This window comes from Myotis brandtii, unplaced genomic scaffold (assembly GCF_000412655.1).
Source record: "Myotis brandtii unplaced genomic scaffold, ASM41265v1 scaffold613, whole genome shotgun sequence".
Lineage (NCBI taxonomy): Eukaryota > Metazoa > Chordata > Mammalia > Chiroptera > Vespertilionidae > Myotis > Myotis brandtii.
Window position 1 is genome coordinate 1,358,981 of NW_005370332.1, and position 12,643 is coordinate 1,371,623.

At 34.7% G+C, this 12,643-nt stretch overlaps 1 protein-coding gene across 1 annotated transcript in view; it reads right to left on the minus strand.

Moving 5' to 3' along the window:
• The window catches only part of LRCH2 (leucine-rich repeats and calponin homology (CH) domain containing 2), a 111,329-nt gene that overhangs the window by 3,636 nt on the left and 95,050 nt on the right, over positions 1–12,643 (minus strand). The window contains 6 exon segments of the mRNA XM_005879911.2: positions 3,576–3,653; positions 3,734–3,871; positions 4,050–4,162; positions 4,933–4,990; positions 7,233–7,283; positions 9,549–9,593. Of these exon segments, the coding sequence (XP_005879973.1) occupies positions 3,576–3,653; positions 3,734–3,871; positions 4,050–4,162; positions 4,933–4,990; positions 7,233–7,283; positions 9,549–9,593 (483 nt within the window).

A 12,643-nucleotide genomic window follows, 5' to 3' on the forward strand; every position in this document is an offset into this window, starting at 1 on the left:
TCACCCCCCCCTCCACTAAGCCGTTGCCCCAGTGCTGGAGCCCAGAGCAATCAAGTGTAAGTCAGTCAGTGTACTGGCCCTTTAAGAGGAACTGCCTGGGTCTCCACCAAATCACTTAACCACAGTCCCTGCTAGTTTTTACAGCCCCAAGTTACGGGGACTTCCCTTTCCAGCTCTGGAACCCTGGGCTGGGGTTCTGGTGTGGGGTTGGGACCCCTTTCTCCTTACGGGAGGCCTCCATAGTCAAGGTATCTATCCCAGTTTAAAAATTACCACACGTGGGTGTCGGACCAGTCAATTCCGTGCCTCTGCCCCATCCTACCAGTCTCAATGTGCTTTCTTCTTTACTTTTCTAGTTGTAGGACTTCCATTCAGCCAGATTTCAAGTGGTTCTGAATGATAGTTGTTCTGTATTTTAGTTGTCCACTTTAAAAAAAAAATCCAGTGTTTCTTGAAATACTAGAAACCTTGGCAGGATTGGACCCCTATTCCCAAAAAATAACAACTATATCCTCCATCCTGATTATTTAAAAAAATGTACTTTCTGCCAAGATCTCTCTATTGAACTCCAGATACAAATGTCAACTTGATAGTCAAATGGATGTCAACAGACATATCAAAATTAACGTGTCCATAACAGAACTACTTCCTCACTAAATTAACTTATCCTTCTATACCTGTGAATAATATACTGTTTAATCTCTCTTAACATAAACCTGAGAACCATAATAGTCTTCTCTTTCTTCTTTACTCCAATAACCATTCACCAAATACTATTGTAATATTCCATTTATCAAGAGTTCTCAAAAACTATCTTTTTTATCTCCATTTTCACTGCAGCATTAGTTGCTCTCCTAATACTGTGCTTATTTATTCAAATAACCACTGAAGTATATATTAGAGAAGAAAATAGGTTTCAAAATCAATGACTTTAGCTCGCACCTTAGAAAGTAGAAAAGAGCACATTAAACTAATGGCAAACAGAAAGAAAGAAAGAATGATGAGAGAAAAAATAAACAGAAAATAATAGGAAAAAAGTCAATAAAACCAAATACAGAAGATTTTTTTTTAAATCAATACACCTCTAGCCAGATTTGTCAGAAAAAAAGAGAAAATACACAAATTTCCAATATCAGAAATAAGAAAACAGGGATTCTATAAATACTACAGTAATAAATAACTTTATAATAAGTTTGGCAAACTAGATGAAATGGACAATTTCTTTGAAAGACAGAGTATACCAAAGTTCATGCAAGAAGAAATTAAAAAAAAAACAGAATAGCTCTACATCTATTAAAGAAATTGAAATTTGATCATAGACCTAAATGTAAAATCTAAGATTATAAAACTTGTAAAAATAAACATAGGAGGAAAACTTTGTGACTTTGATTTATGCAAAGATTTCTTCAGTTTGACACCATGATAAATTTTACATCAAAAATATGTAAAGCTGTTCTTCGAAAGATACTACAAAGAATAAAATGACAAGCCAGCCAGGCCAATGTGTCTCAGTGGATTGAGCATCGTCCCATGCACCAAGAAGTCACTGGTTTGATTCCAGGTCAAGACACATGCCCAGGTGGTGGGCTCAATCCCCAGTGTGGGGCAGGCAGGAGGCAGCTGATCAATGTTTCTCTCTCTCTGTAATCAATAAAAACATTAAAAAAAAAGACAAGCCAAAGACTGAGATATAAAGTTTGTAAATCATACATCTGATAAAAGCCTTCGAAATCTCAAACTCAGTAAGAAAACAACCCAATTAAAAAATTGACAAAAGATTAGAATACTTCATAAAAGAATTCATAAAAATGGCAAATAAACCCTTGCCTGTAGCTAGAGTGTTTAGAAAACGGGAGTTGACTGATTCCTCCATAGCCCACCGTCCTTATGTTGAGGATAGGTGAGGCACTAATACTGCCCTAGAACAAGGTGTAGAGAAAAGACAATGGTACGTTAAGGAGAACAGTATTTGTAAGACCTTTTCATGTACCCTCCTTGCCAAATGTGTCATGAAAGTGTCTGTAATATGTTGGACTGGCTTTTCTTTCATGTAAAAGAAAAGTATCCAAGTTAAGACGGTGGGTTCTGGAGTTAGACTACCTGGGTTCATAGCATGGTTCCAGTGTTTACTAACGGTGTGACCTTGGACAAGTTCCCTAACCTCCTGGTGCCTCACTTTCCTCATTTGAAAACATGCATTCATTCAATAAATGTTCATTGAGAAGTCCTCCCCCGAAAAAGTCTTATAACGAAAATGGAAAAACAGAAAAATGTATATAATACAATATCATTTGGGAACAAACCTTCCTAATTTTTTATTTTCCCACTAAGAGATGAAGAATAGAAAAAAAGAAAGAACTAAAATAAAAATGGTTAAGAATTAAAATTTTAAAACATGTCAACCACAGAGAAGAGATAATTAGAAGAGAATAGGATATAGTTTCAAAATTACATAGCAATTCAACTGGTTCTCTACATATAAATTATATTTATTCACTTGAGAAAAGAGGTTAAAGTGGAATCTACAGACTATTATGAATGACACTGTTGAAAAGAGAGCTTAACAAGCCCAACTCATTATATAAGTGTATCAAATAAACACATTATAAATCTTAAACTTACACATTTATTATATGTCAGTTATGTCTCAATAAAAATAATTTGAAAAGTTAAATTTTAAAAAGCACAACTAGATTGTGATCTGCTAACAATGTCATGTCCTCTCAAAAGTCAGTCATGTTGACGTTAGGCTTATCAGATTTTCCAAAAAACAATATTTTGCTTATTCATTTTCATTATACATTGGCAATATAGCTTTGTTAACTTTATAGTATTGCAACTATTATGTGAAACATAAGCCAATTCCTACAAATTTCGTCCAGTGAGAAATTATCATAGTGTTACTAAGATTTCCAACTAGACATTCTAAATAAAGTTTAAAACATTGTTCACCTTGCCTGACTGGTGTGGTTCAGTGGTAGAGAATTGACCCATGAACCAAGAGGACACTAATTCGATTCCCAGTCAGGGCACATGCCTGAGTTATGGGCTCAATCCCCAGTAGGGGGCATAAAGGAGGCAGTTGATTAATGTTTCTCACTCATCGATGTTTCTATCACTCTATCCTTTTCCCTTCCTCTCTCTCTAAAATCAATAAAAAAAATTTTTAAAAATAAAAACTCTGTTCACCTTGAATACAGATCTTCCAATCAGAGTCTGTTATTGTGCAAAGGAGTCCAAATGTCCTCCAGCAGGAAAAATGATAGCAGCAATAATCAAAACCAAATTGTAATATGGCCACTAAGTTACGTTTATTCAATGATGTGTATGATGAGTCAATTTTCCCATATATGCAGCTGTTTTCTAAATGACTTTCAAAGCAGCTTTAAAACATTCATTAGAGAGCTGCTATAGTTAAAGCTGGAACTCAGTAGAAGGTACCAATGGAAGGTAATAATTTTCATGTTTAAAGAGCACTATTCATTCCTATTGCGAAGAATAAGAACCCCAGTATGCATGTAATAAATTAATATTTAAATGATTATTTTGTTAGAAGAAAAAAAAAAAACAATTACCTGTGAAACACCCAACTTTTTACAAGCATCAAGAAAATTTTCTACATTTCTTCGACATTTTGCCATGCTCAGTTTAGGCTGTAAAGTAAGAAAAAAAAATTTATTTTCAGGCATGTTTATCTTCCTTTAGAGAACTAAAAATTGTAGACAAATCTTACCACAGCTGGTGATGGCACATGAATACTAGCTACAGAGCGTGGCCTTATATGATTGGCTAAATGGCAAAGAACAACCCCATCCATCAGTGCAGCTCCAATGTCATCAGGCAAAATTACTTTCAACTTGGACTCGAGATTCTACAAAGAAATGGGTATAAATCACAGATATTCTACCTAAATATCTTATATATTTATATTATAAATCGTGATATAATCCAAAATTTTAAAGAGCATTGAAAAGAAAACCCATATATAAATTATTAATTTTTCAAGTTAAACCCATTCAAAGCAGATCTGAAAGGTCAATCTGACTCACATTGCGAAGTTGTCGTATTTGCTCTCTTTCTTCCCGTAAATGTTCCATCTTTCTTCTCATTGTAAATCCAGGATCTGCTGCCCCATATTCTTGGCGAGATGAGCGGCTAAAAGCTATAAAAACAGAAATTTCCTAGCTTATTAAAAAGCTAATAAGAAGGATCAACCATCGGTAGGAAAAAGAGGCATGATAAAAAGAATCAATGCAGAATTACATAAAACGCTATTACTTATTAACACATTCTAAATAGATTTTACCGAATATAATTAAAATCTACTTATCTGCATAATTGAAAGCAACAGGGAAGACAAATGTAACGATTTCTACCACCTATATATGTTCTTATTTAAACAGACTATTACATTTTTAGAAACTTATGATCCAGGTCAAAAATTATTAAACATAAATCAGCCTTTATTATCTTTAAAGAAAAAGGAAATTATTCTTGAAGGTCAATACAGTTATTCAGGAATAAAAACTATAATTCAATACCTTGCCAAGTAACATGGATCCATTTTCTTTTGGGCTTGCCAAATGCGAAAAGATCCCTTTTTAAAACCACAATATAATGGTGTGCTATAATTTCAAACAGTGTTTGGTCTGCTGGCAGAGTGGTCATTCTAATAGCAGTCACAGTAGAGTAGAAATAAGACTGCAGTATATCTAAGGCAAAAAGCTGAGGTTTCAGGAGCTTGAAGGTAAAGAGGAAGAAAGAAATGGGGAATGGGAATTGGAAAGACAAATAAGGTTAAGAGAAAATTACTTTTAGGGGAGGGGAAAGAATCTATGTGTACTTAAAACTATGGAATCAAATCCCAGTTAAGTTTGGAAACTCTAGTTTCACATATAACCAATAAATTTTATATGTGGAATATATATTTACCTGATCTTGGCTTCAAGCCAAAAGGACCATGTGAAAAACCATCAGTTCTATCATATTCCTAAAAACAAAAAACAAATAAAACTTCTTTCAAAATAATTAAGACCGTTATTCATATCCATTTCAATTTTGAAAAGTATGTTTTTGCATGATTAGTGAATCAGAAAAGGTCAAATGCATTTCAATTCAAATTGATAATTTCACTTTTAAAAGATGTATAAATATTTGCTAATTGACCTGATAACATAAGCCTTTAAATACTTCTCTCTCATAGTATAAGTAAAATTAAAAATTAAATTACTGAATTGTATAAAATAAAGATACTACTTTTGAATAAATAACAAATTAATGTCTCCCCCCAAATGAAGTAAACATCAATGAAAAGATGAGTGAAATTAGCAACATTTACTCAGTATCCACCATGGACTTGACACTTAGTGGATAATATGAGGCAAATCTACACATTCATACTAACAAGAGTTGCAGAATGATAGATGATAAATTATTATGTCTTCTATTAGAATGTACATTGCTTCAAAGTGCTTTCACACAGTTACATGCTTGGAAAGAACTGTGGCATACTTTTAAAAATCTGAACTTGGAGTCAGAAAGCTTAAGCTAAGTCTTAAGCAAAACATTTAATTTCTGTGACTGTTTCTTCATCTTTAAAATGGGGTGTTGTGAAGATTAGCTGAGATAACTAAAAGAAAGCCCTTTGTAAATGTAAAGTGGTAAGATAAGGTCATTTTAGGAGCATCGTATTTCATTTGTGCAACAACTGTGAAGTATATAGAGTCTGGGTTTCAGTCACTTCTCTACCACTTATTGACTGGAATCTTTGGGCAAAGTTATCAGTCTCTTCAGCTATAAAATGATGAGGCTAATACCCAGCTCATAGGATTGCTCTTAAGTTCAAATGTATAGGCAAGCCTTTGTTAGTAGTAAAGTACTATAATAATATATCTTTTATCATTTTCCTTTCACACATGAAATTGAAGCAACCAGAATTCTGCTAATTCTGTGGACTTTCTGATTAACATGTGATATACAGTTCAAGCTGAATGTCAGTTGAGCTACCAAAACACATGCTCACAAACCTCACAGTTTGCCTTCATTCTTTTGGTTAAAATATTATGAATTCCCAGACAAAATTTTATTTATCCAAATGCAAGCAAAATGTATTATATAAACAATATGATTTACTTGAGAAAACTGGCACTAATACTCTCCCTGTAAGCATTGATCATAAAATCACAAAGCCATCAGGCAAATAAGTAGTCACTTATATGCTTACATTTGTTATAACTGAAAGTAAAAGACTTACAAAAGCATATGACAAAGACTAATTTTAGGATATCCTAATTTAAATTATTTTCCAAAACAATGTAAATCATTTTACCTATCATATAAATAATTTAGAAACATGTTTATAAAATTAATGTCCAAGTCTATTTAAAAGTTTTACGATTCAACTCATCCAAAACAACAAATAATCTTAGCTTTAAAAAATATTCAACACTAACTATATAAAAAATACTACCTAATTAACCAGAATTATATGGTGAATTTGGATCATCCAAACATTTAGACAGAGTCCTGAATTCACCAAATGAGTGCATGATCATTTATTTACTAATGCCAAAACATGTTTAGAAGACTAAATAAAGTAATCTGAAGTAGAAGAGATACTGTTTGGAATTTTAAAAACTTGCATCTTGTTGTAAAGCAATAGGTTTAGCTGAATTAGAATCAACCATTCAAACCACCAGAGTATTTGGTTGAGATCTCACAAACTTTCATCTGCCCATCCTCCCCATGCAACCCAGTCTATGATGCTAGGAAATGTGTATCCTCCTGTCGATAGGAACAACCCACTGCAGGGATGTTTCTCGTGGAAAAAGGAAGTTTCTCTTGCATTGCTTTCAGACCTAATTGGCTATGAGAAAAACCAAAGGTCATTGCACAATGCTGCAGTACTTTGCAAATTTAAAACTTTAAAGCTGTTTCTATAGTTTATTTCAAAATATGGATTAATTATACAAAATAAAAATTGTATATATTGAATGCTTTTCTCTGATCCATAAGCATTTCCCTATGAGTAACTTGTTATATTATTATGAATATTTGTACAAAAATATGGTGGTGTTCTTAGAATTCTTTATAGGCTAGGTTTGTACAAATTAACCTAGATGGCTTTCTAAATTATGGGTGAATAGATTACATTGTAAAAAAAAAAAAAGATGAGGTTAGAGAGAAGAGACAAGAAAGAAACTTATGTACACATATAAAAACAGAACTTGTACCTCAGATGATACTGGAGATTGTGGTGACATGTTAGCATTATCACTGTCTTGCTAAAATATAAAAATAAAAAGATGAAAAATGAAATTAAAACATGAATGATAATTTAGACATATGAAAAGAAAACTGAAAATTGATCAACTGCTACAGAAAATCGGGAAAATACAGTCTACCACCTTGCTACTCCAAGTGTGGTCTCTGAACCAGCAGCAGCAGCATCCTCTGAGAACTTGTTAGAAAGGCAGAATCTCAGGCCTCACCCAAGACCTACTTAATTAGAATCTGTATTTCAATGAAGTGATTCATAAGCACTTTAAAGTTTTAGAAGTGCTATCCACTCACATAATATTTTCCTATAAATTTATTTCCTTTATATATCACAAAAGAAAAACATTTTCATATTTCTTAGAAAAGATCCATATGTTAAGATAAATTTCTGATGGAAAATGGCATTAATATGTTACAATCCAAGGCAAGTGCATGAAGACATGCAAAAATTCCATCACCCCAAATAAAAACATTTACCTGGAAAAATATGTGTAGCTAATATAGGCTTAGAAATAATCACAAAGAATTTAATTGCATAAAGTAATATTAAGTAGCCCATGTTTTTTGCATGACTACTACCAACCAAATACAAAAATCTTAACATTTAATCTTGAATACGCACACCACACAGGACATTTATTCACCATTCAACAAATGATCACTGACTACTTACTATATGTCAGGTACTGTGCTAAACATTAGAAATACAGAAATTTAGTAAAATCATCCACTCAAGGATCTCTCAGTCTAGAGGGAAAATAGATTCAGTCATATAGGTAATACAACCTTCTCTCAGTAAAACAAAAGAGCTTTGAATGGCATATTTTGAGGCACAGATAAGGGGCAATTGGAGAGATGGTGGCTGTGGTTGAGAAAGGCAAATTTCCTGAGTAACAATAAGAAGTGAGTAGGTGTTTACCAGAAAAAGAAAAGAACAGCATTCCAAGAGGAGAGGACAAAACAAAGGCACAGAAGCAATGAATGAAGAGTGCAGAAAGCTTTTGAGCAGTTCCCTATTTCTGGAGAGTAAGGTGAAAGGAGGGCAAATCGGGATTTGAGGCTGATATAAGCAGGGTCTTGACTAAGGACTTAGAATTTACCCTCTAAGTGATGGGGAGACATTGAAGCTTTCTAAGCAAGGGAATGCCTTGATCATATTTGTGTTCTTTGAAACATCATTGTGGCTGCAGTGAGAAAGGACTGGAGGAGCAAGAGACAGGTGAGCAAGGATGGCACTGCAGTAGTAAAGGCAAGAAATGATGAGGGCCTGTGCCAGGACAGAAAGAGCAGATGTGCACGTGGGGGATGTATTCAAAATATTTCAGTATCAAAAAAAAGTATGTCTTGCCGAAACCGGTTTGGCTCAGTGGATAGAGCGTCGGCCTGCGGACTGAAAGGTCCCAGGTTCGATTCCGGTCAAGGGCATGTACCTGGGTTGCGGGCACCTCCCCAGTGGGAGATGTGCAGGAGGCAGCTGATCGATGTTTCTCTCTCATCGATGTTTCTAACTCTCTATCTCTCTCCCTTCCTCTTTGTAAAAAAATCAATAAAATATATTTTAAAAAAAAGTATGTCTTGATAACTGATTAGATATTGAGGCAGGCAGGACAAAGTGGCTAAAAAATATAAAGGAACAGGGAGAACAGCCAAGCTGAATCACTAGAGTTCAGAATTCAGCAAACGTTTTCTGCGTGATTCCATTTCATAAAATTAAAGGAGTTTTCAGAAGCCCTGCCAAGAACCAACATAAAATTAACTACCAATACCTCCAAACCAAATACACAAAGCTTAAGTATCTATGCAATGAGACTATCATTTGAAAAATTCTAGGCTGCTGCATAGCTTAAAATGGTGAGGTAAAAAAATTTATAGTAATGCACAAACTGTAGAGATCTACTAGTAAGTTTAAATGTAAAACAGAACACAGAATTTGTGGAAAGAGCTTAATAAATTCCAAACAAATCTCAATTGACCACTAGGTTGATTTAGGAAAATGTAAAAATTTTGAATTCCTGAATTTCAATTTCAAGATGAATGTTAGAATTCTAAAATTAAACTACTGGAATTACAGGAATTATTGGACATACAGATATTATATGATTAAATTAATACTTATATAATGAGGCTCCGTTTTTATTACTGGAGAAAACCCAGGCATTAAATCAATAACAAAGACACTGAAAGATGGATTACATTTTACTCAGATTGAGCCAACTACATATGAAAAGTAAACATTTCAAAAACTTGGTAATATTACCCTCTTTTCTCACCTCATCATTTTCATTGCCACTTGAACTCTTCCTTGATGATTTATACTGAAAAATATTTAAAACACATACTTTAATTTTTCTTGAACATGGGAATTCTCTACTAGTAAATTATATGTGATGTTTATTCATATTTTGCTATTTTTATTAAATTATGTGATATTAAGTTTAATTACATAACCAGTTTAAATGGTCCTACTACTTACTAATAGCTAACACATACAGTACTTTCTATGTGCAAGGCATTATTTTAAGTATTTTATGTATAGCAAGTAACAATTCCTCCCTAAACCAATCCATTTTTCATTCATTCAGTTTTTCAACCTGAGGGTTGTCTTAAATCCTCTTTTTTCTTAATCCACTAAGTCATCATGTCACTTGTTTTTATCTCAGACTTACTTTTGAATTCTCACAACTATTACCCTATTCTAGCCCCCATTATCTCATATTTAGTTTGTAATCTCACCATTTGAAAACATCATCTATTATTAAGAAATCTACTGATTTCAGGTAAAAACAAAACAAAACACCACCACTACATTAAATGTATATATTGAGTATATAATAATAGTAATAGTGATAATAGCTAACACTATGCCAGCACTTACTATATACCAGGCACTAATTGAAATGTCTTACATGTCAGACACTGATTGATGTGTGTTACACTTATTAACCCATTTAATTTTCGTAACAACTCTGAGGTAAATACTATTGTCTTCATTTTAAACTTAGGCATAGAGGTGATATGGTCAATACCAAAAAATGCTAGTATGTGAAAAGTGCTTCTTAGAATCAAGAATATACAAGTATGACAGCCACTAGTGCAGTGGTTCTCAACCTTCTTAATGCTGCGACCCTTTAATACAGTTCCTCATGTTGTGGTGACCCCCAATTTCATTGTTACAAATTGAACATAATTAAAGCATGGTGATTAATCACAAAAACAATATGTAATTATATATGTGTTTTCCGATGGTCTTAGGCGACCCCTGTGAAAGGGTCCTTCGACCCCCCCCAAAGGGGTCGCGACCCACAGGTTGAGAACCGCTGCACTAGTGTTCTTACTTCTGATTCCTCAACATCACAAATAATCTTGCAAATCAGTGCAGATTAACCTTCTCCAAACACTACTTGTAATTCATGACTCTTCTGTTGGAAAACCCTACTAACTTCTGGATTATGTCCAAATTACTTTGCCTGGCATTCGAGGTTGTATTTAATGGCCCCATTGACTTATGCAGCTTTATCTTCTATAATTCTCCAAAAAATAGATAGCCCACTTGATAGCTCAACCACAAATTGGGGGCTGAGCAGTACTGGGGGTTACAAATACAAACCTCCTCTGTCTCCACTGTCTCTCCTGTGATTTCTATCAGGGTACTTGCTCTTTCCAGCTGATCCCAGACAAAGCTACAATATGCTTTCAATCCAATGTTCCAGACTGCCACTGAATGGAGTCTGCAATGTGTGAATAGATCCATTTGCTACCCCAAGGTACGATCCCCACTCATGTCACTTATTCTTGGTTTTATTCGACTCCAACAAACAATGACATTTGGACAGCAGACAACAGGGCTCCAAGATGCCATCAGTCATACCGGCAAAGAAGAAACCCATGGATGTCAAAATAAGGGAGCTGCCAAGCTGGAAACTGATGCAGGATTTTACCCCAAAAGGCACTGTTGGAGTGTTTCTAAGAGGTTACTATCAATTGGTATTGCAAGTATGTCAATATGAAGAAAAGGAGCATTACTGAGGTTTTCTATTATGCTGGCAGCTTAGGTACTTTTCCACTACTGCCTTTCTTACAAGGAGCTCAACACTGAGCATCTACTCAAGTATCACAGAAGAAGGCCCAGTGTGGAGGGCAGAGTCTGCATTCCTGACCATGGCTTTTTTTACTGGGCACCCCTGATCTTTGCTAAATGCTTTCATATTCTAATTGAGAATTAACATCCAATAATAGATGATTAATACAAAACAAAATAAAACAAAACAAGGGACATTTGAGTGAATAAGCTAATATTTATGAAGTGTATACTCTGTGGCAAGTGCTACTCTAAGCACTTTACATTAAATTATTCAATAGTTATAACAATCCTGTAAAAAAAAAAAAGATACTATTCTAGAAGCCCAGGTTCTTAACCACCATGCTATATGCTTCCATCTCTAAATCCTGAATAATTAGTAGAAATTTACCAGAAATGAAAGGGCTAATGGGATTCCCAGAAAAAGAAAAGCACAAAGAAATAAAAAAGCTCAGCCTCTGCAGAAAACAAAGTAATGTGACTAACGAGGGAAGTGAATTGTGACAAGAAATAAAACCTGTATGGCCCATGAAATTTTTAAGCTGTCCAAACTTTACGTTATTAATAATGGGGAGCCAATAAAGAAATTTAAGTCAGGAATCTCTCAAAAGCTGTGAAACTAGAGAAGGGAGGGAGCATTAAGAAGTTATTACATCTAACTATTTTTTTAAAAAAGAAGTTATTGTAATTACCCAGACACAAAAGAAAAATGAGGATTTCAACAAAAGCCAGGGTAACTGAGATGGAGAAGAGGTGATGGATTGGAAAAAAAAGATGTTCAATTAACATCCCGGTGACCAATTAGGCGAAGGGATGAGAGAGGGAAAGATGAGGAGGACTGAGGTATAAAGCTTAGACAATAAAGCAGGTAACACTACCACTAACAAAAATAAAGAATAAAGCCCGGCCGGCATGGCTCAGTGGTTGAGCGATGACCTATGAACCAGGAGGTCAAGGTTCATTCCCAGCCAAGGCACATGCCTAGGTGGCGGGCTCGATCCCCGGTGTGGGGCGTGCAGGATGCAGTCAATTGATTTTTCTCTCTCATCATTGATGTTTCTATCTCTCTCCCTCTCCCTTCCTCTCTGTAATCAATAAAAATATATATTTTAAAAAAGAATAGAAAGGAGCAGACCTGGCTGGTGTGGCTCAGTTGGTTGGGCATGGTCACGTGCAATGATAGGTTGTGGGTTAGATTCCCCGTCAGGGCACATGCCCAGGTTGCAGGCTTGATCCCATAGCGGATATGAAGGAAGCAGCCAGTCGATGTTTTGGCTTTGTTTTTTG